Source organism: Diplotaxodon limnothrissa, linkage group LG11 (assembly GCF_057381915.1).
Source record: "Diplotaxodon limnothrissa isolate DT_005_m linkage group LG11, D_limnothrissa_male_GT1.1, whole genome shotgun sequence".
NCBI lineage: Eukaryota > Metazoa > Chordata > Actinopteri > Cichliformes > Cichlidae > Diplotaxodon > Diplotaxodon limnothrissa.
The window spans coordinates 16149421-16175793 of record NC_140606.1 but is presented as its reverse complement, the minus strand read 5'-3'; the positions used below and the strand labels follow the sequence as shown (position 1 = coordinate 16175793).

The 26373-nt window shown below is 39.3% G+C and overlaps 4 protein-coding genes across 4 annotated transcripts; all 4 read right to left on the bottom strand.

Moving 5' to 3' along the window:
- Positions 1 to 925: 925 nt before the first annotated feature.
- Positions 926 to 3869, bottom strand: ccr8.1 (chemokine (C-C motif) receptor 8.1). Its single transcript, XM_085365207.1, has 2 exons — positions 3797 to 3869; positions 926 to 2206 (listed from the first exon to the last, which is right to left on the bottom strand). Exons 1-2 carry the CDS (start codon positions 3862 to 3864, stop codon positions 1120 to 1122), a joined length of 1155 nt encoding a protein of 384 aa, XP_085221333.1. The 5' UTR covers positions 3865 to 3869; the 3' UTR covers positions 926 to 1119.
- Positions 3870 to 8444: 4575 nt separating this feature from the next.
- Positions 8445 to 11291, bottom strand: LOC146622534 (C-C chemokine receptor type 2). Its single transcript, XM_085365205.1, has 4 exons — positions 11250 to 11291; positions 10245 to 10399; positions 9858 to 10030; positions 8445 to 9161 (listed from the first exon to the last, which is right to left on the bottom strand). The coding sequence occupies exons 2-4, from the start codon at positions 10387 to 10389 to the stop codon at positions 8445 to 8447; spliced, it is 1035 nt and encodes a 344-aa protein (XP_085221331.1). The 5' UTR covers positions 10390 to 10399; positions 11250 to 11291.
- Positions 11292 to 13193: 1902 nt separating this feature from the next.
- LOC146622533 (C-C chemokine receptor type 2-like) lies at positions 13194 to 14394 on the bottom strand. The gene is made up of 2 exons (XM_085365204.1): positions 14241 to 14394; positions 13194 to 14092 (listed from the first exon to the last, which is right to left on the bottom strand). The coding sequence occupies exons 1-2, from the start codon at positions 14368 to 14370 to the stop codon at positions 13194 to 13196; spliced, it is 1029 nt and encodes a 342-aa protein (XP_085221330.1). The 5' UTR covers positions 14371 to 14394.
- Positions 14395 to 22871: 8477 nt separating this feature from the next.
- LOC146622532 (C-C chemokine receptor type 2-like) lies at positions 22872 to 24134 on the bottom strand. The gene is made up of 2 exons (XM_085365203.1): positions 23984 to 24134; positions 22872 to 23773 (listed from the first exon to the last, which is right to left on the bottom strand). The coding sequence occupies exons 1-2, from the start codon at positions 24057 to 24059 to the stop codon at positions 22872 to 22874; spliced, it is 978 nt and encodes a 325-aa protein (XP_085221329.1). The 5' UTR covers positions 24060 to 24134.
- Positions 24135 to 26373: the final 2239 nt, after the last annotated feature.

The window sequence follows — 26373 nt, the reverse complement described above, 5'->3', positions numbered from 1 at the left end:
TGGCCCCAATGACTGGACCCATTTGACAGAAACCAGAAATGTTTATGTTACAAAAACTATCAAAAAACTGGAAACTGAAGCAAATATGGAAAAAAAAAACATCAGCGGAATTATAGGTGAAAAGATAGAACCAAGCTTTATCAGACAATTCAGGGACTCCTTATGACTGTTTTCCTGGAAAAGGGGGGTGGGGGTAATAATATCATAATAGTAATAATGATATCAATTCATATGAGAACAACTTTCTATTGATTCAGAGCTCCCCTTCTCTTAGAGGATCCAGTAAAATGCAGCCTGGAATTTTTGCGATTTTTCCTGTAATTTGTCATCCATCCGGGCATTGAAACAAAGAAGCTGAAAGAGGAACTGTCTGCATGCCCATCGATAAACTCTTGTAAAAAGGGACTTCTTTCTTGCAATCCTGATTAATATCACGAGAAAAACCAGCAGAACTATGAAGTCACTTGATAACAAACGGCTCGGATGTGCACAAAGACTGCAAAGGTTAAACTAACAGCTTGGTTTCATGCTTCCTCTTTCAGGTTGTGGTTTTCTCTGTGTTGGGTAAAGTGCAAATGTTCTGCTAATGATGCTAGGCAACCTACACTGCTGAATCTGCAAAGTTGCACTGAACACGATTTCCTGTGCGCAGACTGATGCAACGGGTACAACTGTGAGGGGGGTCATCGTGTTTGGATAAAAATGTAGGCTACTATGACATGTAACTTTTCATGGTGGTGCGTTTCCCCACTTAAACTGGATGACGTTGCCGTAGCTGCTGACAGATGTTGTAGTTGACACAGTTTCGTGCTAAGTAAAGAGCCAGCGGCAAAACAAACTGCAACAAGTCTAACTGTGACTCATCGTCCCAGGTGAAGATACACCAAAGTATTCAAAATCAGATTTATAATGGAATTGCATACATTTTGGTCATAACTCATAGAAGTACAAAAACAGAGTAAAAATACATATCTGTGGTACATTATATTAATATACAGTCACATGCATACATTCACAAGTGCCAAACCTTAACACTCTAGAAGTGACAATAAGCCACAGTGATCTATTTTTACTGGACATGAAAAAATGAAAAGAAGCACATCCCCCAACTGTAGTTCACTACATAGCAGTGCTCCTCTCATCCACGCTGGTAGTTTGTGAGTAGACTGATGTAGAAATTCTGTCCTGTGGTATGAAGACCTTGATCAGCTGGCACAGTCTGCAGGGAGATCTGTTTATCATCCGCAACAGGTGCCTCCTGAACTTCTCCCCGACAAACACATACAGGATGGGGTTGAGGCAACTGTGAGAGTAAGCAATGGCCTCTGTGATTTGTAAAGCCAGTCTGACGGCTTTACTGTGCCCACAACCTAAAAACCAGTGCTTTAGCTCCAGTGCTCGGGCAAGTAACGCAATGTTGTAGGGAATCCAGCAACAGAAGAAAATAGCTACCACTATGACAACAAGGCGGATAGCTTGTTTCTTGGATGACTGGCTGTTCAGTAACCTCCAGATGATCTGTGAGTAGCAGAAACCCAGAATGATGATCGGAATGAGCAGGCCTACAATGTTCATTTTAGCGATGCTGAAGACCGGCCAAAAATGAAGACTGGAACTCACGTCTGGAAATCCAGGATAGCAAGTGTGCTGTCCCGACACATTTCTATGCTCTTGGAGGAAGATCAGGTCAGGAAAAGAAGCCAGAAATCCCGCTCCCCATGTAACAGCAGCTGCAATCATTCCAAAGGAGCGTGTACGTGCTCTCATAGCACAAACAGCATGCACTATAGCCAAGTACCGATCAATGCTCATTAGAGTGATAAAAAATATCCCACAGTAAAAGACGATATGATAAATGCCCAAGACTATTTTGCACATAGCATCCCCAAACACCCACTGGTCCCAGGCTTGGTGGGCTAGGAAGGGCAGGCAACACACCAAAAGGAGGTCAGCAATGGCCAAGTTTAACAAGCACACGTCGGTCATGGTGCGGAGTCGCGCTCCACAAGTAATGACCCAGAAAACCAGAGAGTTACCCAGAACGCCCAGCAGGAAGAAAATGATGTAGATGGCAGGAAGAAAAGTTGCTCCGTGTCGCGTATATACACATGGTCCAAATCCATTGAACATGTCGGGGTCATAGTAATAGTCAGTAGTATATTCAGAACTATATGCAGGACTATTTTCAGTTGGAGGCGTGCTGAAGCTGGAAAGAAACAGAGGCACAAAAACAAATGATTAGATTTACTCATTATGCCTTACTTATTTTCAACAACTTTGTCTATCACAGATTAAAGTATGCATCTATATAAAACAACACATTTATAAACAGTTTAACTCAGCGATGATCTGCAGGCTTCAAACTGTGTGGCAGCTCATTTAAACAGTATCGGAAAGCATTTCTTCACTTTCAGGACTGGCACGAGGAACTTTCAAAACCAGTCACTCACATGATCAGCGGTTTTGGTACTATGTCTGACCTTGACCAAAGCTGTTCAAAATGTTGGAAGTCTAAACAGAAACAATTTATATAAAGCAGCGTATTTATCAGAATACTGGGATCAGCTAAATCAAAGCAGGGGATAAAGAAGTTGTTTAGCGGTCAGCTGCTCAGGTAAAAGTTGATTAACAGGAGCACTGAGGAGATTTTCTTCACTTTAAATGCACTGATACATTTAAAGTGAAGCCGCTGAGAACGTGTAAGTTTGTGTGTGATAGTACCGATAGATACTTTCATCTGAGTCATCTGAATAGCAGCACCACAGCTGTGACACTGCACAGCATACAGAATACAATAATTAATTAATAGCAACATTTTAACTAAATGAGAGTATAGTGCAAAACCAACATATACAATGATGAAACTAAGATTACATTTGATAATTTATCGTGTTATGTATTTATTATAGAAGCTTTAGCTTACAAAATAAAACACCTTGAGGCACCTTGCTGAGATTTGGACGTACACAAATAAAAATGAATTTAACTGAATGTAATCAATTTATAATATGGTGTCAGCCAGCCAAAGTCCTTCTATCAAAGAGTTTCTCAATGCGTTCATCAGGTTTTGCAACCATCTTAAAATGCCTCCTGGCACTCTTAAACGCAGGCAATCGGACACTGTGTGACCACAGTTTTTCAATCTGTAAGTACAATTAACATTTATTTTATGATATATATATAATCTAAAGAATATTCATAACATTCTGTTTATTTAGTTCAGTTGAATTTCAGTCTTACAGCTCAGCAGGAAGTCAAATTTTATTATGAAGTGCTGCGGTTGTAAATAAAATAAGCGGTTAGTGAAGCAGCACGGTTGTTTTGGTGCAGATAAGAACTGTAGCAAAGTAAGAGAACCACTGCACGAGCTCACGTGGCAGTGAGGTAAGCTTTATCAGGCTTCTTTTTTAAACTTCCTACGAGACAGACCGTCTGTGACTGCTGCTGCTCTGTTGGAAGGAAGGGCAGGGGGCCAGCAACTGTGAAAACAAACAGCTGGCGATTGTTTACAAGCGAGCAAATCACAAGTATTTGGCGACAAATGACGAAGTGCTTGAAGATTTTGAATCCCTCGCAGTTCATGAGAAAGTGACACAAACTGTCCAAACGCAGGCCAACGCTAAAACAATAACTAGGAATGCGTCGCCTGGAAGGAAAAATGAAAGGAAGGTGAAAACCGCGAAGATTCAAAAAGACGGGGGAGTGGATAGTAATGATATTAAAAAGCTTAAAATAGTCTCACGATGAGCAATAAATGAAGAAAATGCCGATAGATGTTTGTTATAGCTGATCTTACCCTTGGAAAAGTGAAGATTCAGTAAGATTCAAACTGAAAGTAAAGTCAGTTTCGGTGGTCTCGTCCATGATCAGCTGCTTTAAAAAAGAAAAAGAAAGAAGCCAAAGAACTGAAATCCCGTCCTACCTCCTAAAGTGGCAGGGGTGGGGATACTGTATTTTAACTCTACTGTAAAGGAGTGAAATAAATCTCTAGTTTTCACTCGTTAGCAAAAAATCAGCCCTACTTATATGGTAAAAAAGGATGTAAATTAGTTTAATCATTAAATTGCATGTAAATGTTCTATGCAATTTTGATACATAACTCAAATGTTAAATCTTAAACTGAGTTAAATCTGGGCAAATTAAATGTGCGTGTAAGTATATGCACACACAGGGACAGGTTCAGCACCAGGCCATGTGAACTGGATGGGCAAGCAGCTTTGATGGGGGGATTTGGCTCAATTCACTTTGCTATTACATGAATTAGAATACAAAATGTGATTGCACTCACGCATACCCTGCATAAATGCACCCGTACACGCATGATAATGTCATAGAGGAATGTAGCCACAGATACAAAAGTGGGAAAATACATGTGTTTGAAAGCAGACGCACCGCCACACACAGTGGGAGAGCTGACTGTGAGCACGCATTTATTTTCAACGCAGTTCTGTTTGTTTTGAAGGTTTTGAGTAGGGTTGTGCTTTAAAACTGACCACACATACTGATGAGTGACCTGATTTTAGTTACAAATATATATGAGGGTTACCTCTCAACGCTGTGCCTCACAGGCATGCTGCTTACCTCGATCGCAGCAGAAGTATTTGTGGTTAACCAAATGTTAATGATTCTATACTGCTGTTAATCTAATAATTAAACCCAGCTTGCAAGCTTATCTGCAAGTTCATTTATCTGTATAAATCAGTGTAACTTATAGTTGACATATATTCACAGAATTCAGCTGAGGGGGGCACAGGGGCTTTATTGGGCCAATTCTTGACGTGAAGTCGTCATATAGATCATATTTTTGAATTACATTTATTAGGCAACTTCTTTGTATATGAGTGGATCTGCAAAAATATAAGTAACAAAAGTGTTCAAAGAAATGGGATAAATTAGAAGGCCCATTATGGTGCAGAAGTGGAAATAAACATCACATGAATAATCCGATAAAGTAAGATATCCAAAGTAGAGATGATTGGCCATGAAGCCAAACATGCTCTACGTTCAGTGAAAACCAAGCACAGCATGTCAGTACAAAAACCACATACCAAGTGTCAAACACGATGGTGAGGAAAGGCGAGGATATAGGGTTTTTTTGCAGCCACAGGATCTGTGCACCTTGCAATCATTAAGTCAACCATGCTCTCTTGTGTATACCAAAATACTCTAGAATCAAATGTCAAATGCCACCTGTCTGACAGCTCAAGCCTGACCCAGTTTGATCAATGATGACAGTGACAGTGATCCCTAACACAAAAGAATGGCTGAAAAAGAAGAGGATCAAGTCCAGACGTTAGGCTGATTGAAATGCTGTGGCTGGCCCTTGAGAGGTGTGCATGAACAAATTCCTGAATATCACAATGAATTGAAGCGAGGTTGTACAGAGGAGTGGGGAAAAACACTACACGTCTATAGCTAGCCAAGTCAAATCTGCTCCGTGCGCAATCGGAACTAATTTGAGAACTGATTGCTGTTAATTTTGGGATTATTTTACCAATCAATCTAATGCTCTTTAGTCTTTAACTGCTTTATTATGAAATAATATGAAACTTTGTGACTGGTTACATGTTTTATAAAGTGCTATATAAATAAGTTTTACATACTTGCAACATTTTTTAAAGATCTCACTGCTTCTAGTTGCTGATGACTTACATGCTTGTGGTCATTCCATGTATTGAGGGGAGGGTGACCCACATTTGCTCCTGCTATGGTTTGTGGCAACAGATTTCTTTTGTATGCCCTTTTAACTTCATAGCACTTTTGGTTTATTACATTTCACACAGGTGGATTAGAATCAGTGCACTGCATCAGTCTGTGGTAGGCTTCCCCAGCAGTGGTTTTGTCATCTCTTCCCTCTACCTCTCCACTTTTGATTCAAATTTTGGTAAATTTAATCTAATAAAGGATCTGTTACAGCAGCACACTGACTGTTGTAGCTTCTTCAGTGATGTGCCTATAACACATTTTCAGCAGCTGTGTGCAAAAAACAAAATACTACAAATAAATAAATCTATGAAAAGTAATGTTAGAGGAGAATATCCCCCTAAAGTTGATTATGTCATGATTACTATCAGAACCTGAGTTGGCATAGGATTTGTGTACATCACTCAGCAGTAAGTATCGGCAGCTTGTTTACACAATATTATAATGCTGATAATAATAATAGTAATAATAATAATAGCTTAGCTTTATTTGATATCTTTCATGGAACTCAAGATCACTTTAAACATTAAAGTATTAAAAAAGGAAGCCAAATAAGGTATAGACTATAAAGTAAAAATCCTGGCCACAGAAGAAGACATCTCCATTGTAAGTGGTTTATTTACTTAAGACTGAAAAAATAACTGTCTTGAATTGTGAGGACTTTGCAGTTAGTGCGCTGCACTATATTTAAAATGCTTTGTGATTAGCGTCAGTCTAATTGACGATTGATGATAGCTACTACTGTTTTTCAAGAATTAAGATAAGTTTTTTTAACACGTTCCATTAATTTAAAAAAACACACACAAAAAGACAAATAAACAAAACAAGGCAAAAAAAAAAAGTAGAAAACTACTTGGATAACTTGGATATTATCAAAGGATATTGCATTTTATATTCAAAAGTGTTACGAATGAGATGAGGATGTAATTTCCTCTCCCACTGACCTAAATTTAACACATGCAAAAGAGAAAATGCCCTGTCACTGTCAGCAGATAGACAGATACAGAAAATGCACCTTGGTGCTTGTCTCTATTATCACTTACAAAAAGAAAAAAAGAAAAAAAGGCAGCATTACTGTCATTAATTAAATAATGCATAGATAACACATTCCTCACTGTGCCCCAGTTCACTATTCTTCACTCAGATTGCCCTGTGCCACAACAGGTAAAAGATGAACTGATAAAGATCTTGCGTCTAAGATATGGATCAATGAGCTAAATCCAAAACATTTTGAGCATTATAATTGAACTTTTAATGAGAAATGACAGTCATTACACTGACCTTCCTCTTTTTGCTTTATACTTTTGTCCATTTAGTTATGATTATAGATGCTTTCCATTAAAGAAAAAAACATTTCAATTGTTACAGGCTGAAGATAAATAAGTGTGCGTCATTGTTTTCTTCCCACTTGCAGAACTGTAAAGGCGTGCAGCAATACTGCTGACATGTTAGCCTGAATCATTCTGCATATAAAGTGGGAAAAATATTTTTACCTTTCCATGGTGCTGATGGTGGAATTCATTGTGGATCGCAGGATAGAGAGATGGCTTGTCTAATCAAACAAGTTATCCACTTTGCATTAAGATGTGTGAAGTGAGAAATGGTTTGCACACACATGAAAAAAAATTGAAGGTGTTGCTTTTTTTTTAAAAGTACAACCTTCCTCAAAACCAAGTTAACTGGGTGGGCTTGCGGGTTCCAATGTGAGATGTATGGTTTAATAGTTTCCTGAGACTGTTTTCGAAACACGCAGTGCAAAAGCCCACAGTCTGTGCAGCTATAGAACCACAAGTCCATATATGCAAACTTTTAAATATGCAAGGTGACTCTGACCAGACCTGCAGGCGCACACAGCTGGAGGCTTGCATGTGGGTTTTTTGTTTTTTTTGCCTGACAGAAGTGATACTACCGCCACAGCCAGCAGTGCACCCTGTACAGACAATGGTTTCAGAATAGCATCGTGTCTGCTAAATGCATTTCTTTCTTTGAGTTAGGGGTAGACTTCTGACTAAAATTTAAAGAGGAAACCTTCTGTGTGACTTGTGTGTTTACCAGATCTTAATATTGTTGTGCATCATTTAAATTCACCTCGTAGGCCCCAACAATGCCTTGTGTTACTCAGACATGTTGTTGTTAGATGACACATGAACTCAGATCTGAACACTTCTTTTCAAATAATAATAACCTTCTGACAGGAATTACAGCAGTGAAAGTGGTTTTGCCGCTTCCATCATAAAGGGTTGCTATGCGTCTATCTTACCCTGCAAAAACACACTGTTGGTAACACCCTTTAACACACTTCAGAGACTTTTTTCCTCTTACTGTAAAAGGAAAGAAGAATGACGAAAGGGTTTTTTTTGTTCAATAATTTTATTTTTTCAAAAATAAGATTGTGTTACAAACTGTGAATAAACACGACATTTATGTTTTGATGCATGTGTTTTGTTTTAAGCAGTTTCAAAACTGAATGCTTGTAACTGCAAATTGGTTTTGAGAATTGTTTTACACCACTCAGAAGTACTAACCACAGACATGCGTTCACACACACGTGCGCTCACACACACACACACACACACACACACACACACACACACACACACACACACACACACACACACACACACACACACACGCACACACACACAATTTGTGATCTTTCTAGTCTCTCAGTTTCAAAAAAAAAAAAAAAATCCAGTGCTGCGGAAACAGTTACACCCATCAGCAAAGCACATAACCCATTTTTAATACTCTGATCTTACAGGTGTGTTGGAGGTTTCTTTGTCTGTGGTATCTCTGTGGCTGTAAGGACCACTGCTTGGGTAACTCCAACCAAAGTATTTAGCCATCACCTTGTTCAATGACTTCCTAAACTTCTCTCCTACAAATGCGTAGATCACTGGATTTACACAGCAGTGGGACAGCGCGATAATCTCAGCAATGCTCATGGCAGTGTTGAGGGCTGTTGAACTCACACAGGGGTTGGGTCCCAGGTTTATGTCAAACACCTCCAGTGTTTCGAAAAAAACTGCAACATTATAGGGAACCCAGCACACCACAAACACACACACAATGATGAAAATCAGCTTCACAGCCTTGTTCCTATTAGAGTTCCTGGACTTTGACAGCACAATGAGGATTTTCACATAGCAGAAAATCATGATGGGAAGGCACAGAAAAAGGCCCACTGTGTTCTCACTGAAGTTGCGCTGCAACTTCCAGAAATGCTCTGTGTCTTCTGGGTAGATGGGCTGGCACTCTGAGACGTTATCATCAGACTCCAAGGAGGCAAATACTACCCGAGGGGTTGCCATAGTGACAGATATCGCCCAAATAATGATGCTGGCTGTGATGCCGTAGCGACGTGTCCGGGCTCGAATGGCTGCCACGGCATGGACGATGGCCAGGTAGCGGTCCACGCTCATGAAGGTCACGAACAAGGTCCCACTGTAGAAGCCTAACTGTTGGGTGGAAGAAGAGAGGAAGTAAAATTAGAACAGGATGTGACATGAGATGAGGAAACCTTTGATGAGGCTTTAAATGCGTCAGTGAGGTTCTTCACAAATCTGACATTACCCAGCAGTTGCTTCACGCATCACCTGAGCTTTAGAGAATCGAACAACTACACAGGTGTAATTGTTTGGGAATTTTGCATTCAGAAAACAGAAATCATTTCTTTTGACTAAAATATGAAGTAATTAATGTGAGTAAACTGGTTAAACTTTCACTTATTTAAAAAAAAAAGTAACATAAAAAAATTTTCATCTTGACAAAGGAGCCCATTCGGATTACTTCGTTTATATATAAACTTTACTTTTTGGTAGTACATATGATTCAATACAACCGAAAACTATTGATTTTGATGAGCCTAAGAATAATCATCTCTTTGTCTTCGCCAGCGACATGGCAAAGCCATGAGGAAGTTGCAGTTCGTCAGTCATAGTTGCAACATTTCAAATTCAACAGACTCCAGATTATCTGTTTTGTAAATCTCGTGGACCGCAGCCTTGGCTCTGAAGAAGGCACGGTATCGACGTGTCAATCATGAAAGTTGAAGTGCTTCAGTTGTTCCAATAATGAATATGCATTCCATGTGTTATTATGGTACACATGAGGTTTTCCATTTAGAGAAAGAAAGTGAGAAAGAAAATAACTACCTGATAAACTCCTGTTTTTATTTTGCATAAGCCGAGGTTCTGGGAACTGTGGGCCCAGAGGGGCAGTGATACAGCCACTAAGAGGTCTGACAGAGTCAGGTTGAGAAGACATACATCAGTCATAGTTCTGAGCTTAACATGTCGCAGGAGGACCCACAGGACTGTGCTGTTTCCTGTGAAATAAATTCAGATATTAATCTTAGAACAGAACGTATGTGAAAGTCTGATGCATGCATGAACTTTATTGATGAGTTCTGTGCTTCAGTATACAGAGTTGAGTCTTGGGCTATCGTACAAGCTATGTCTGTGTATTCAAAAAGCCTTATCGGGGCTGGTTTATAAATGCTGTGTTACATAGAATTGGTATGGAAAAAAAAAGATACATACCTAGAATACCAACACAAAACAGCACATAGCAAAGCACTGTTAAGACCATGGATCCAATGAAATCCGAACTTGAATCCGGATTGCAGGTATCATTGTAATCATAGTCATAAATTTCTAAGTAGTTAAAGGTCCCGTTATCTGACATGGTGGTACAGCTGTGAGACAGAAAAGGAAATTGGGTCAATGTAGTACAACAGTCATGCAAAAAGGTGAGAATGTCACCATCACGTTTAAAAGCTACTGTGGTCTTTTACATAAAGAGAAAAAAAGAAAAAAACAATTACCTGAACTATTGTCAATATATTCATCTCAAGTTATTTAAATGATGTAAACAATACACAAGTAATAACAATATGGAGGCTGCCCGTTGTTACTATATAGATGTAATTGGCACCAACAATACCAAATCTGTTAAATCAGCTTGTTGGGAAATCAAATAAAAGTAGTTCGTCTGGTGTTAAAAAAGGTGCAGCTCAGTGCTTTAAAAAGCACCAGCCAAACCACTCAAGCAGCTGGACCTGTCTGATCATGTTTTCAGTTTCAAACCCAGTTCTGGATTGTTTTGGGTGAGTCTCTGACATACATGCACACATATGAAGTGTTCCAGTGTTTTCCTCCTTTTTCTTCAGCCCATCAGAAGATTAAAAAGTGGCAATACAGATAGAGAGAAATGCCCAAAAGACATAAAACTTCCTCTATTCAGTTTTTGTCCTCAAATGCCTTTTGTGTTCCCTTTCCCCAGTGCCACGCACTCTTCAGTCACTCTGCTGTCTAACAGATATCACAGATAATTTAAAGAGGTACATTTACATCTATGATCATTATAAGATTATGTTTTTTGTGCCATATTATGCCAGAACATGTCTACAAGCCATTTGTGGTAGTTACTGAATTTCTTACCAAACATTAACTTGAGTCTGTTCTCATTCTATTTTAAAGCCAAAGCACCTGAATATTTTACATATAAATATGTATGTATGTGTAAAAAGAAAAAAGCCTACTTACTTTATGATGGCACCTTTTGGCTCCTGATTTAATTTTTCTTGTGGAAAGTCACATAAGAATTTCCTCCATAGTTTAGCTATCAGAAGTCTTTAAAGCCAGTCTTCAAGAAACAGAAAAGGAGTATGTTGTTTATTTCTTCTCTTTATTAGACACACTATTCCCCACAAGCATGATGAATGAACAGTTTGCTCATCAAATGAACATTTTAAAGTGATGATAAATTCTTCAAAGGGAAAAATTAGTTCAAACAGGGAATTGATAGAGTGGACTGGACTTTCCTGCCCTTTAAGTAGAACATTTTTGATAGAATCATCATTTAGTGAGTCATGTAAGAGAGGCTTATGTGTAAAAACCACCCAGAAGGTTAACTTCTGTTTTCAAAGTACAGGCTAAATATAATGAATGGCTGTAGATGAATGCTTATACATCCATAGATATCTCAAAACTTCCTGCCGGCGTGACCATAATCAAATTGATGTGATCTATTCAAACCGCATGTCAAACATTTTTCCTTTCACTATAAACAGATGCACAACCACCTGACTTGTTACCGTTGCCGACCCTCACTTCCTGTGGGTGACAGTGTTTACGCGCTGACACACACACACATACACACACGCATATTCCTCAACTACACAGTGGGTTAAAGGGTGTAGGAGGTGAACGAGCTGAAGTAAGTCTAGTAAGTTGAAACTAAATGTTTAGAAATCAAAAATTTGAACACGCTTACCACACTTTTGGCCAAAATCACTGCTCCTGAATGTGTATGTTCTTGTGCTGCGCGCCGAGCTTACATGTCATCCTGCCAATATGCATTGCTTGCTTTTTGTGTCAAATCCTGCAGCGGAGCTCATTTCTGGTAACGTGAACTCTGGGTTTTGCTGTTTCCTCCGCATTGTGTTAAACCTGCAAAGAGGTGTTGGTGTGGTTTTCTCAGAAATGTCCCTTTATGCGTTAACATGAGGCGGGAAAAGACAAAGGGGAAAAATATATTCAAATGAGGAGTTTCCTTTTTATTCCTTTCAAATATACCTCTTAATAATCTGATTTCTAAAAACTAAATTCAGCTTATCAGGAATGACTGAGCCTAGTTTGCACAACTTTACTTGAACTTACTCACAGTTCCTGCCTGAAATAAATCATGCTAGTGTTTACTGGTGGCTGCAACCATAAATACATTGATCTGAAACTACTTAACATGTCTTACCAAATGTACATATCTCAAATGTAATTTTGGAATCTGACAAGAATGCTCAATGACCAAGTGTATGACTGTCATTTCAAGTTCAAGATGTGCTGTATCATTTATTGTCCTAAGAAAACAGTTACACAGAAACAAGATGAGAGATAAGTACATGAAAGACTTTGATCTCTCCATTTGCAGGGTACTTACAAATACATCATGAAATCATGAAATAATAAAAGAAAGAGAAATTGCATATATTTGAAATTTAGAAAGAGATTAGCTTGGAATATATAAATGAAAGTACAGGTTTTGTACAAACATCAGAAAAAGTTTATTTTAGAATATGTTTAGAATGAAAAACAGCACACCGTATAATGTACAGAAATACAAAAGTGAGAGCATAAAATCTGGCAACACTGGAAAGTTTGTTCCACATAAACATATCAAATTCCATTATGATGTGAAATGTGGAAATTATGCTTCTAAACCTTAACTTCATAATGCGATACATTTGAATGAAACACTTTTTCCACAGCTCATTAAAAACACGTAAAAGAAGAAAGCAAACTGTTACAGGCTGCCGTGAACAGCAAGTTTCATTTGGCCTGAGCAGACGAAGGAAAAGCATTACACAGAGTTTAGAAAAGACTTGAAATTCTGTAAAGCAGGTGGCAGTGCTAAGAGGTTATACTCATTCAAATGGTCTAAATGTGTGCAGACAGGCCTTGAAGCTAAGACACCGGTGAAGAGTACTGTGGCTACAACTGACCTCCATAGATGTAAGTGGAGGTGACTTCAGTGGATCTGGACATAACTGTGCTTCTCCTGTCTGCCACATCTCTGCTGTAACCAGGCACAAACTTTTTCAGCAGCTGCAAGGCTCGTCTCATAAACTTCTCTCCCACAAAAGCATATATGATGGGGTTCAGGCAGCAGTGAGCGTAAGCTAAGGCCTGGGTCACTATTATTGATTTCATTATATTTTTCTCCCAAGTTTCATCATGTGGGATTTTTCCTTTTTCCTGAAGAAACTTCAAGAAACGAGAAATGTTAAATGGAGCCCAGAGCAAGAAAAATGCAACCACTATGCAGATGATCAGCTTGACGATGCGGTGCTTCTTTGAGGTCCTCATGCTCACCAGTGTGGGAATGATCCTGGAGTAGCAACCTACCATCACCAACAAAGGAATCACGAGACCCAGCACATTTATGGTGAACAGGTTGTAATGAGCCCAGATTTTGCTCTCCTCGGGATAGTCACATCCAAACTTCTGGGACTCTTCTGTTTCCTGTGTGAAGATAAAATCCGGCAGAGAGACAAACAAGCTCAGCATCCAAACGAGCACGGTCAGAATGATGGCTGCCTTCTTTGTACGATAACGTGCAACCCTGTGAGCGTGCAAGATGATCATGTAGCGGTCCAGCGTCATGACAACCATGTAGAAGATGCTGCTGAAGAAGCCAATCTGGTGAGAGCCGGAGACTAAACGGCACATGAAGTCTCCAAAAGTCCACTGGCCGACCCTGGCATAGTGAGAGTAGAAAGGCAGCGTGAAGACGAAGAGGAGGTCAGAGAGAGCCAGGTTGAAGAGGCAGATGTCTGTCAGGTTGCTCTGATTGCGATGCTTCACCAGGACACACACCACTAGTCCGTTACCTTTGGGGGAAAAGACACAATAAGTTTACTTGTCACACTGTTACATGTAGAACAACATCATCTCTCTTTCTCTTACATACACACACTTTCATACATCATTTAAATACAATCCAACACCCATAATATACTCACAAGAGGACGCACCTACCTATGAAGCCCAGGATGAAAACCAAACTATAGAGAGTGGCCAGAAACACTCTGATGAAGTCCATTACGTCGCTGTAGCTGATAGGATTGTAGTTTCCATCGTCAGTAAAAAAAGTGCTGTAATCATACATTGTGGTGTATTCTGTGATGTTCTCTCCTGCAAAGGGAGAGAAAAGCTTTTAAAATGTCAACAATTACGATACAACACACATGCATCAGGATTAGAGCCTATTTATTAGGAAACACAAACACAACTGCTACTGTATACACCTGCTGCTGACTGTTGGGGATGCGACAGGAGAAGAAAGTGCTGGCTGTAGTCGCCCGATCAAAGGTTACTTTTGTGTGTATTTTTAAGGTGATTTTTCCTTTTCTGAGAAAACCACTGATAATCATTGACGGAACTGTCGTTACCTGGCATTTTGGCCCCTCAGAGATAATTGATAAATGAGGGTTTATTTTCCCACAGGTATATTTTTGGAAGTTTCTCACCCCTTCATTTCCCACTGTCATCAATCCATAAGATACCCCTGCTACACTAAAATAGGATTTGGTCTGTTAATTAAACCTGAATTATTATAACTTATTTAGTTCATATGAGTTAAATGATAGGACATTAAATGACAGGAAAATACAAAAGCCTTAAGATGAACTTTAATGACATTGTGACAATGCATAGAATTTGTATCTTTTTGCAAACAATTTTCAAAGACAACCGAATACTGAATTGCTGTTAAAATATATTCACCTTCCATGGCGATGTCTCAGTGAAGGTTCTTCCAGGTACAGCCAGGAATTCCACTTCAAGCTTCCTTTTCCCTCTTTTACTGACGTGATGCCTCTAGACATGCAGAGGTGAAGTAACCGTCTTGATGTCTGCAGTCCGATAATAAGGACCACAGAAACAGAAGTGCACATGTTGTTTCGTGTATGTGCCCTAAGTGAGATCCTTATCAGGATTCTGTTGTTAAAGATATAGCTTGACATCCAAACAGCAATACAACTTTAAAGAGAAAGACAGGACATGTGGACACAGCTTCAGAAAATGACTGTTGGACTTTGCTTAAAGCGTTAAAGGGTTTATTAATAATGTGATTTTATAAACACTGAATCATCCCAACATATGCTGCCGTCATCTAAATTCTTTATTATTTGTTGTTATTCCTCAATACCCATATCCTCTCAGACTGTGTGTCATAGAGGCACTGTTCTTCCAGCAAATCAAATGGCTAAAATAACTCTGTCTACTTTTTTTTCTCCAAGTTTTTATAAATGTATTGCTTAAATTTTTTTTCAGAAATCTCCCAAATTCCTTCCAGTTGAGTAATTGATAAGGCTACAGTGAACTAGTCAACCAGTAAAATGGAGATACAGAGAAATTCTTTAAACAATCCCACAATTTTTACTCTACAGCAAATATTCCACCATCAAATAATAAGAAAGGGGGTCTTATTTCCAATGTCTTCTCCGGGTTGATAGTAGGAAAGCATACACAAAAATCTGTAGTGTAACTTGTTGGAACTATCGTATTTTTTTAGCAGCTGGATAGAAATTTCGAGCTTGGAGAGTATAAGCCATTTTGTTTGAGGAGATGGCTAGAGCGGCACACAGACTTTAACTGCAGCTTTGCTGACATGTGCAGATATTTTACACTTGAGAGGGTGTTGTGTTTGAATACCCTCTTGTGATAGGTTAGGATAATCTCTCTCCCTCTCCATCGATCTTTGTGAGAGACCACAGATCTTCCTCTTCACTGCAAACTTCTGTCGGTGTCAGTGCCGCCACAAAACAGCACAGTAAATAAAATCGCCAACATTTTAACTTTAAGTTGAATTTAAAGTCTTTCTGGAGCCTAATCTGCTGTGCAGCTCTTTGTGAAGAGGAACTAAAGTCCTCTTTTGGTCAAAACCACCAAATTCCACAGAACAAAATGGAAAAACTGGAAAACAGATGGGTGAATGCATGAAGTCACAAAGTAACCAGTCCTCTGAGGTAATGTTAGTGCTTTTTTTTAAATTGGAGACTGGTGTGTTAAACAAAAACATAGCACCTCTGGTAAAATATAAAGAAGGGCATCTCTGCAAGCAACTATGAAAATATTTCATAATATAACCAAAAATAACCACAAGAACTGAAAACCCAGTGAACTAACTCAGATAATTACTTCACAAACAGGACATCCTGTTAGTGTCTAGTGGAGCTAATTGTAGCTATCAAGCTATAATTATCACATGCACACATTTAGACCTATGTGGGAAAACATAATTCTGAGGGACAACCTTGGAATGCAGAAAGGCCCATTTATAGTATTGAGTACTGAGCGTGTTTCTGTGTTTTCAGTACATATTATCTCCTTCAACTTGTTTTCTTAGCAGTTTATGTCTGTCTGCTTCTCTCCTACTGTCTGCCTTTACTTGCAGCTAGTGATGTGCGGGTCGATCCTGAAATATCGATTCCTCCGATACCAATCATTTATGTTCTAGAATCGATTCTCACATTAAAATATCGATATTTTAGTAATTTAGAGTAAATTTGTAGTTTATCATTAACAGGAACACAGTGGAAAGAAACTATAACATTCGGATTGCCTACATTCAAAGGAACTACTTCCTCTTACGCCTTTCATAGTCATGTGCGAAATACGGCTGTATAAATGTCTCGCAGCCCCTTGGCGTGCGCACTCACAACAATGGCTGAGCGTAATTGTGCGGATGTATTTTACCTCCACAAACAGCTGAGCCGTGGTTTGCAATAAATGTGGCAAAAAAAGTGAGGTGTTGTGGCCATACTTGCCAACCTTGAGACCTCAGAATTAGGGAGACATTCAAAAGGGCTGTTTGGGCGGATAAATATATTTTACAGGGTTTATTTATCGGATAAAATACGTTAAATGTCACCGTTATTATTGGCCGGCCCGGAAACAGCGGGGGTGTCCAAATTCAGAGGCTGCTTCCACCTGAGGACCGGCCTTCGCGGTCTAAAGAAAGCCGGGTAGTACGTCACGAGCTCCCTCGGTGGAGTGAAACTCTGCCGTCTGCTCCTTGCTGTCTAAAATATAACCGGACACTGACGTAAACTCTTCTGTTTAATCATTTTCTGTTTGACGTTTATTCAGCTGTGTGAAAACCCCGGAGGAACCCTCTCGAGGGATTAATAACGTTTTATTTAATTTAATCTAATCTAATAACTTTAATCTCAGCCAAACCGATTTACTCACGAACAAATAAAACACTGAAAAAGCCAAACAAGAACATTTTTAAGTTATCAAAGTGACTTGTACATCATGTTTAACCCGAGTGGTGAAAGACCGCGGGGGTTTGAAGACGATGTGTCGGTCGGCTCAGATATTTGAAGTTTACACAGCTACATTCTCACCTGAAAATATGTTAAAAGTTTTTTTGCGACCCAGAAAGAGAAATAAGAGTGATATTAAAACTAAGTCGCTGCCGTCATTGTTGGAAACTGGAATTGGCTGGGCCGCGCTATGAATTCTGCGATATGGTTTTTCAACTTTGTTGTCCGGGTGGAAAATCTGGAGAAAGGTGGGATTCTCCCGGAAAAATCGGGAGGGTTGGCATGTATGGTTGTGGCAACATCACTAACCTTGTCAAACACCTCAGAGTAAATCATATCACAAAATATGACGAGCATATGTTGAGGCGAACTGAAGAGGAGGAGAGGGACAGGTGCTGCTAGGGTGAGAGTCTCTCACGGAGTCCTTTAGTCCTCCAGGCAGGCAAGGTGTTCAAATAGCACACAACTTTAGTTTTTTTATTTCTATATGATGAACTCTGCATTATTAAGTGATAAGAAGAAGGTATTCTGATGTCCTGTAATCATTATGACGCTATAATTTGAGATACAATAAATAAAATCCGTTTTGTACAAAGTATCGGTATCGGATCAGTATCGTCGATACCACCCTGAATATTACTTGGTATCGGATCGGAAAGGAAATCAGTGGTATCGCACATCACTACTTGCAGCATAGACCAGTGGTTCCCAAACCTTTTTTGCCAGGGCCCCTTTTGTTTTAAAAGAAAAATGTTCGCCCCCCCCCCCCCCCCCCCCGCACGTGCACGCGCACGCACACACCCTCCAACCACACACACCCCTATTTTGCTCCATTGCGGTTTATTTCACACCTCAAACATTTAGTAAACAAATAAGCAAATACAAGTAATCTGCAATAAATTACAGGTAGTAATAAAATAAACTACTAACTCTTTTATGCTACACGAGTATTTTTGAAAACGCAGCTGTTTTGTCCACACGTAAACGGCGTTTCGAATCACCGAAAACGGAGATTCTTTAAAACTCCTTTTGTGTGGACGAGGAATACAGAGTTTGTCACACAACGTCAAAGGTATGCGCCTTTTTCCACGTCACGCTGTGCGCCACGTTATTGTTTACATGAGATGAATTGCAGAATAGCAGTTAGAGGCAAAATACTGTTAATCTGACTATCTTCGGTTTTTACAGGCTTACATACACACACGCAGTTACTGTCCCTCTATTTAGACAGGCAGAGGCGTCACGGTGTGATTATTTTACGTGTAGTTGGGTTTTTTTTTCCTGTGTAATAATATTCAACATTGCTATCAATTCATTTTCAAAAAATGCCTCTCTGTGCAAAATGGGTTGAAAAACATAAACAACTGTGGGATACTGTTTGTCCGTGATTTAGACAGGGGGAACAAATCGTGGCAGGATCAGCCTGATATTATTTGTATCCCACTGTAACTTTACTGTATAAAGAGCTAAGATCTCCAAAGTGTCAGGAGTAGTTAGTCATTACAACAAGTGTTTGAACTAAAAATCAAGAATGTGGGATCCTGTTTGTCCGTGATTTGAAGAGCCCAGCGAAAACCAATTCTGCAGGGGAGACCTACCTTGGCACTTGTGCAGGTGAAACCAAAGGGCAGATATGCTTCACCATATTTTCTAGTCTTTGGCTTAGAATGAAGTTGGTTTGGAAACATATTCAGTTATGCTTCATTTCCTGCTTTGCATTTCTGTGGCCGCCCCATGCTAGCAGTGTCCAAGCGTTTTGTTTCCCCTCCCCTTTTCATACCGCGCCCCTGGGCCCCACACTTTGGGAAGGTCTGCCCACATTTTAGTACTGCTAAAATTCGTCGTTGAAACATCCTTAAATACCATTTCCTTCATGAAGTTGAAGTTTAAGGTTCGGGTTGGCTCAAAATGGGTCTGCTTATCATGTTTGCAATTAACTGTAACAAAAAGTAATTACCACACTCTAACACTTTGTGACAACCAATTCCATCATGGGGCTGTTTGTCACACAGTATGGGGGTGGTTATCCCTGGTTATGTAAAAAAAAGGCTTGATTTTATTCTATATTTTTTTCAGATAGAGACATAAACAAGTTTAGAAATAAACACTGCGTCATTTAAATACAAGTGCTTTAATAATGTAACCTTTATTAAAAATCACAAAAACAACTGAGAACAATCGGCACACTCCACCATGACTACATTTTGTACTGATGTATCATTGATATAATTTCAAAAAGGCCAAAAATATCTTTTAAAAGACAAATTGTTTTTATGCATGATAACCTGAGCAACAGTGAGCAAGTCAGTGTAAAAATCTTGATGCATGCTAGATCATCCAGATAAGGAAAGGCAGCCTATTTTTTAAGCTTGCTAGTCTTTATCTAGCAAACCTGTGCATTAGTCACACAACTCATTTATGACAAATATGCATACCGGATTGTCAGAGATATAATCTTTGAGTGATCAGTTTTTGCAGACAACACATTGAAGCCCTGCTTCGTGGGCCAGCTATTGCTATACGGCTTAATACAAGCTGCTTATCCAACAAAGGAACAAAAACACATAACTGTAAAACCATTTCTCATTCTCAGGGGCCTGGTTGTCACACAAGCTGACCTCTTGATAAGCATTTTTACCTAGCTAACACATGGTTTTAGCATCACAATGAAAAACTGATTCAAAGAAAGCTATTACCTTCAGCTTGTTAATAAGTGCATTTCTATAATAAAAAAAATGTTTGAGATTTTAACTCAAAAACAACATAAAAAATTACTCTGACCCATAAAAAATACAAAATCCCTCCTCCTCTCAATATTTTGTGTGTTTTTCACAAATTGGCCAATGCAAAATAGACAGATTGTCAAGATTAGCAACAGAACTGTGAAAAATGTATGCATTTAAAAGTAAGGTTACATCTCAGAGAGAAAGTCAGAAGCTAAAGAGTGTGTTTGTCACTTGTCATGTTGTGTACAGAACAAGTTACTCCAGTTGGGTCCTTCTGTGCTACTTACAAACCTCTTGTTTAAAGGGACAGGTGCAGCAGCCTTCCAGCTTTGATTTCTGAACACAGCCTATATGTTTTTGTTATTTATTCATAAACCCTAGTTTACACTGAAAGCTAATAGTACATCAGTTTTTCGAGTTACTGTATTATAGGCGTTAGCCGTTCTGGCTAGCTCTCATCCATTAGCAGCTCATTCATTTGCACTGCCAAACATTTATGGAGTGAAGTGCCACTGGGATTGCATCTTCGATGGTTCAGTGGAGAACATCTGGGTTCTCTACTGGCTTCTGTCTCTCTGGTGTACCTCTTCAAGCAGCTAGCCAATGCTTTGAGTCTTGCTTGGGAGCTCCTAGGGCATGAGCTATTGGCAGCTAGTTGCACTTCTTAGTACATCCCTTTCTTTATTGCATCTTTCTGCCACACATATAAGCCACTCTTAGAATTGGCTAACCTCCCTCCGTGCTGCCTTGATCTTTACCTCCAATCTCTTTCTTTTTCATAAAGAGCACTGCTCTATGTGGCTGTTCATCTTGTAGCTAACATCTCAAGGATCATTGTTGCCATTGTGTCGTTCAGCTGCTTGTTTTCAGTGATGGTCGCAGTAGGGATTGTCCAAAATGCTACATTCACATCTCTTTTAGCAGACTTTCAGGTGTACTTAATGTAATCTTGGTAATCGACCATGAAGTGTCCAGGTTTCCACCTTAGCTATGAGCCTGTCTCTCAGGTAAGCTGCTCTTGTATTCAATGCCTTTAATGCACTAATTGTTCTTGGGGCTCGGTGGCCAATCTTTGAGGGTGGGGTGATGATATCTCCCTCCTGACCTGATATGCTAGCACCCCTTGCCGTATCATTTGTGTTGTAACTCATCAATCTCTAGTTGTGATAGCAGTTGCCAATTAAGGATATTTAAACACATAGCTGTCAGATATTTTGCCATTACTTTATATATTGGGTGTAGTAGCATTCCAACATCTATTCTCAGTGCTTGTCCACTTATGCCTTGATACTTCAGTAGCCCACTTCTCATCAGTGTGTCCTGGTTCCTCAACACAAGATGCGACGTCCGAGGCAGTAAGGTTTCAGCTATGTGTCTCTTGCTCATTTTCCAGGGCAGGCTTGGGTAGCATAGTGGGCCTAGCCTGCGGAGCCTTATGTTACCTCTTTATCTCTTGCAGTGTTGTGTCAATGCACGGGATAAAAAAATAAAGTCTTTCTCTTGCTGAAGTGAAATGTATAAGGTAGGATAAGCTAAAAGTATAAGGTAAGTTTATGCAAATATGTGTACTTGTGCTTCCCTGCAACTTCATTTCTCTCACACAAAGTTGTTGGTGTACGTTTTCAACAATTGTCCCTTCGTGCGTGATCATTAGATTTAAATAGGAAAGGGAAAATGTATTCAAATGAAAATAATTTGATTCTGTGTTAATAGAAGCTCATCAGTAACTACAAAGCTTTCATGATAGTGAACAATTACTTGTCTAATAAATTAATCTGGGACAAATTAATTTGATCATTTCACACTTCATGATTGGATGCAGAATTTTCTCAGTTAAATATTGTAGGAACTGAAATTTGCTTAACTTGAGATAAAAGCATATAGAATGAATGTGACCACTTCAAGCTGCTCTTCAATGTACATCCCCGATGTCACAGGGTCAATTAAGAACCCAGTGTGATTTTTATTTTGAGTAAATTCAAGATCTGCAGTAAAATGTTTTGATTTAAGAAAATTCTGATACAAAATACAAAATTTTCTGATACAAAATGAGGACAAGAACTAAGTGGATGCCAGCCTTGATTCATGAACAGTCCAAGTACAGGTACAAGTGTCATACAAAACAGAAGTGTGCATAAGATCAATACCTGGAAAACAGTACAGTATGCACGCAGAGTAAAAAAAAGAGCAAAAACAAAAACCCATCTGAAATGGGAGTCAAAGTTATTGAGGCAAAAGAAAAGAATTTATTTACAATGTAAAAGTAAAAAGTAGTAAAAGTAGGTCAGACCACTGTATATTATATATAAATTTAAAAAGTGAGAAAAAAATCGACACTGGAAAGTTTCTTTAACATCAAATTCCCAACTTCAGAATGCCATACATTTGAATAAACCACTTTTCACAGTCATTTATAACACCTTTGAAATCTTATGGCCATAACAACATTAGCAGGATCTAAAGGTGTACAGACAAACTTTAAAGGAGAGACACTGGTGAAAAACACTGGTGCTATGTGGCAAAGTGACAAACAAACAAAACTAACAGGAAAAACACTGAAACTGAACACTAAAACATTCATGACAAAAACAATTACAACTGCCCTCCACCTTCTACAGTTTAAAAGAAGCAGAGGTGACTTCAGAGCCCCTGGACATAACTGAGCTCCTCCTGAATGAGCTGTCTGTCAGATCTCTGCTGTAACCAGGCATCAACTTTTTCAGCAGCTGCAAGGCTCGTCTCATAAACTTCTCTCCCACAAAAGCATAAATGATGGGATTCAGACAGCAGTGAGTGTAAGCTAAGGCCTCGGTCACTGTTTTTGACAGCCTTATATTTTTGAACCAGGTTATATTATTGTGGACTATTCCTCTTTTCTGAAGAAACTCCAGGAAAAGGGAAATGTTATATGGAGCCCATAGTAAGAAAAATGCAACCACTATGCAGATGATCAGCTTGACGATGCGGTGCTTCTTTGCGGTCCTCATGCTCACCAGCGTGGGAATGATTCTGGAGTAGCAACCTACCATCACCAACAAGGGAATGATGAGACCCAGCACATTTATGGTGAACAGGCTGTAACGCTCCCAGACTTTGCTCTCCTCGGGATAGTCACACTCCACTCCTTTGGATTCCTGTTCTATTGCCTTCATGAAGATAAAATCCGGCAGAGAGACAAACAAGCTCAGCATCCAAACGAGCACGGTCAGAATGATGGCTGCCTTCTTTGTGCGATAACGTGCAACTCTGTGAGCGTGCACGATGATCATGTAGCGGTCCAGCGTCATGACAACCATGAAGAAGATGCTGCTGAAGAAGCCAATGTGGTGAGACCCGGAGATCAAACGGCACATGAAGTCTCCAAAAGCCCACTGACCGACCCTGGCGTTGTGAGAGTAGAAAGGCAGCGTGAAGACGAAGAGGAGGTCAGAGAGAGCCAGGTTGAAGAGGCAGATGTCTGTCAGGTTGCTCTGATACCGGTGCTTCACCAGGACACACACCACTAGCCCGTTACCTTTGGAAGAAAAGACACAATAAGTGTACCTGTCACACTGTTACATGTTGAACAGCATTCTCTCTCTTTTGCATTTCATCTGTGTCTCACATACACACACCTACATGCATAGGTAAAGATTCTCAAGTTGGAAATTCCCAGAAAAGGAGGTCTGTGCAATGTGTAGAAACTCATAATCTCCACAGCATACACACAAGAGGACACACCTACCTATGAAGCCCATGATGAAAACCAAACTGTAGAGAGTGGTGAGAAACACTTTGTTAAAGTCCTTTACATCACCCATGTAGGTAGGAGAAGGGTCTGTGTCGTTAGGAAACTCATAGTAAAATGAATAATCATAGGCTGTGGTGTTTTCTCCTGCAGAAAGAGAGAGAAAGATTTGTTATTAACATTATTATTTATATTAATTTCAGCACAGGCTACAACAAATAAGATGCAGTATATCAAAGACTTCTTTACTGCTGTAAACACATGCTGCCGTTGGAGGTTAACTGGATTTATTTTTGAATGCTCATTGCATCAAAGTGTTAGGTTTGGTTTCGTAATGCCGTTTCAACCCTTATCAAGTGCAGCCTGAATTTCCAACCTATTGCTGATGACATGTTTCTGTTTTAAAGGAGGTTTTCCTTTGCTATGAGCACCACAAATAATCCATTCACATCTGCTGGTTTGGCCCCCCAGGCAGTTGGCAGTGGGGGTGATTTTGCCACCTATTGGTGCTCATTGGTACTCCCTCTTGGGAACATCGTTAATCCATAAAATGCTTCTTTTTAAAAAATAGGATTAAAATCTTCTTCACAAAGTCTATGATTTAAACCTGCACCATTATTGTAACAAATCTGATAACTGGTTTTGTTGGGATTAAAATTATTAGACGAGGATGGTATTCCATAATAAACCTACGATCAACTATTGGGTTTGTTTATCTGTGTTATTGTAATTTTTAATGTAAGCATTGTTTTGGATGTGATGAAAGGTTTTAACACTATTACAATGATTTTACAATATTACCATTATTATTCTGAAAATAACAGATACATGGATGGAGATAACAGCACTTGTAAAAGTTGTATTAAGGCATTGTGGCAGTGTTGTGTTGTTTTTAACTACTATTAAAAAAACAACAGTAAAAATAAGATCTCTAGATTAAAGATGAAATTAGAAATCATGAAGTAGCTTTGACATAGTTTCAGTCACAGTATTTGGTTTTAGATCTCTGTGACAATGCGTGCAGCTTTGAACACTACACTTTATAACCCAAGTAAATTTCCAAGAGCTCTGTAAAACATGACACTTTAAATAGTCTAAATTGTGGATTAATGTTGAAAGATAATTACCTGACATTGTGATATCTCAGTGAAGGCTCTTCCAACCAGGTCAAGTCAGGAATTACACTTCAAGGCTCCCTTTCCCCGTTTACTGATGTGATCCCTTTAGATGTGCAGAAATGAACTAACTATCAAAAGTTCTGCAGTCCGCTAATGATGAGAACAGAAAGAGAAAAAAAAGGTGCTGCTTCCTGTACGTCCCCAAGTCTGATCTTTATCAGGAGTCTGCTTGAAATCTAGACTGCCAGAAAATGGTTCAAAGCACAACACAGCAAATGGTGACAGAAATTTCTACTTTGACTAAATGACTGCTGGTTTTTGCCAAAAGTGACAGAAAGTTTATTTTTATTGTTATTGTTACTATTTTTATTTGTTTTTCTTCTTGGACTCATTAATGTACACCACTGCTACATATTATATACTTTGTACTAACAGGAGACTTTAGCCATTATGCCTCACTAATACTGTGTTGGACCCACTTTAACTTTCAACAGGTGCTGCAAACACTCCTCAGTTATTTTGGTTCATGTTGATGTGATAGCATCGTGCAGCTGCTGTAGATTTGGTGGCTGCACATTCATTTTCTTTAAAGAATAATTATATTGGGTCCTTTTTTGATAGATATAGTGAAGAGTGACACGAAAGGGGGGGCGGGGGGACTTTTGGATGACATGTATACCTATATAACCATATGCACTATATATCTGTCTGCACTGAACATATATGCAGTAACTTTCACACAGACTCTTAAGCACAAGATGTTTTTCCTCAACATGGTTTATTAAGGTGGTACAGTAGCAGAGCAGTTAATGCTGGGGAGAGTTCTCCTGAATAACTCACTTTCCAGCTCCGGTAGCGGAGCACAGTATGAATGTGCTCCGGTGGCAGCACATTCATAAAGACAAACCTCCAGTTCAGCCACATCCCAAAGCTGGTCTGGTGGATTTAGGCTGTGGTGGCTGTGGAAGCCATTTGAGCACAGTGAACTTGTCATGTAAAAATAACAGTGTGTGGTGATTTGAACTCTATGACATGGTGGGTGCTCCTGCTGGAATCAGCCATCAGAAGATGGAAACTCTACAGTGATGCACATAGTCAAAAGCAATACTCAGGATGCGCAGTTGGTGCTGAGGGTCACAAACTTTGCCACGAAAATATCCCCCACACCATTACACCACCAACAGCACCATGAACTGTTGATACAAGGAAGGATCAATCCATCCTTTCATGTTGTCTACACCAAATTCTAACATCTGGCATCATGTCCCT

What these genes read in the sequence shown, in the direction of transcription:
- ccr8.1 (XM_085365207.1), bottom strand. Translation starts at nt 3,864, where the DNA reads ATGGACGAGACCACCGAAACTGACTTTACTTTCAGTTTGAATCTTACT. An exon ending in GAATCTTCACTTTTCCAAGG is followed by an intron (nt 2,207 to 3,796) that starts GTAAGATCAGCT and finishes GTTTCTTTCCAG; the next exon opens with CTTCAGCACGCCTCCAACTG.
- LOC146622534 (XM_085365205.1), bottom strand. Translation starts at nt 10,389, where the DNA reads ATGTCAGATAACGGGACCTTTAACTACTTAGAAATTTATGACTATGAT. An exon ending in GTTTTGTGTTGGTATTCTAG is followed by an intron (nt 10,031 to 10,244) that starts GTATGTATCTTT and finishes TTTATTTCACAG; the next exon opens with GAAACAGCACAGTCCTGTGG. An exon ending in TAAAAACAGGAGTTTATCAG is followed by an intron (nt 9,162 to 9,857) that starts GTAGTTATTTTC and finishes TCCACCCAACAG; the next exon opens with TTAGGCTTCTACAGTGGGAC.
- LOC146622533 (XM_085365204.1), bottom strand. Translation starts at nt 14,370, where the DNA reads ATGTATGATTACAGCACTTTTTTTACTGACGATGGAAACTACAATCCT. An exon ending in TTTCATCCTGGGCTTCATAG is followed by an intron (nt 14,093 to 14,240) that starts GTAGGTGCGTCC and finishes TTTCCCCCAAAG; the next exon opens with GTAACGGACTAGTGGTGTGT.
- LOC146622532 (XM_085365203.1), bottom strand. Translation starts at nt 24,059, where the DNA reads ATGGGTGATGTAAAGGACTTTAACAAAGTGTTTCTCACCACTCTCTAC. An exon ending in TTTCATCATGGGCTTCATAG is followed by an intron (nt 23,774 to 23,983) that starts GTAGGTGTGTCC and finishes TTTCTTCCAAAG; the next exon opens with GTAACGGGCTAGTGGTGTGT.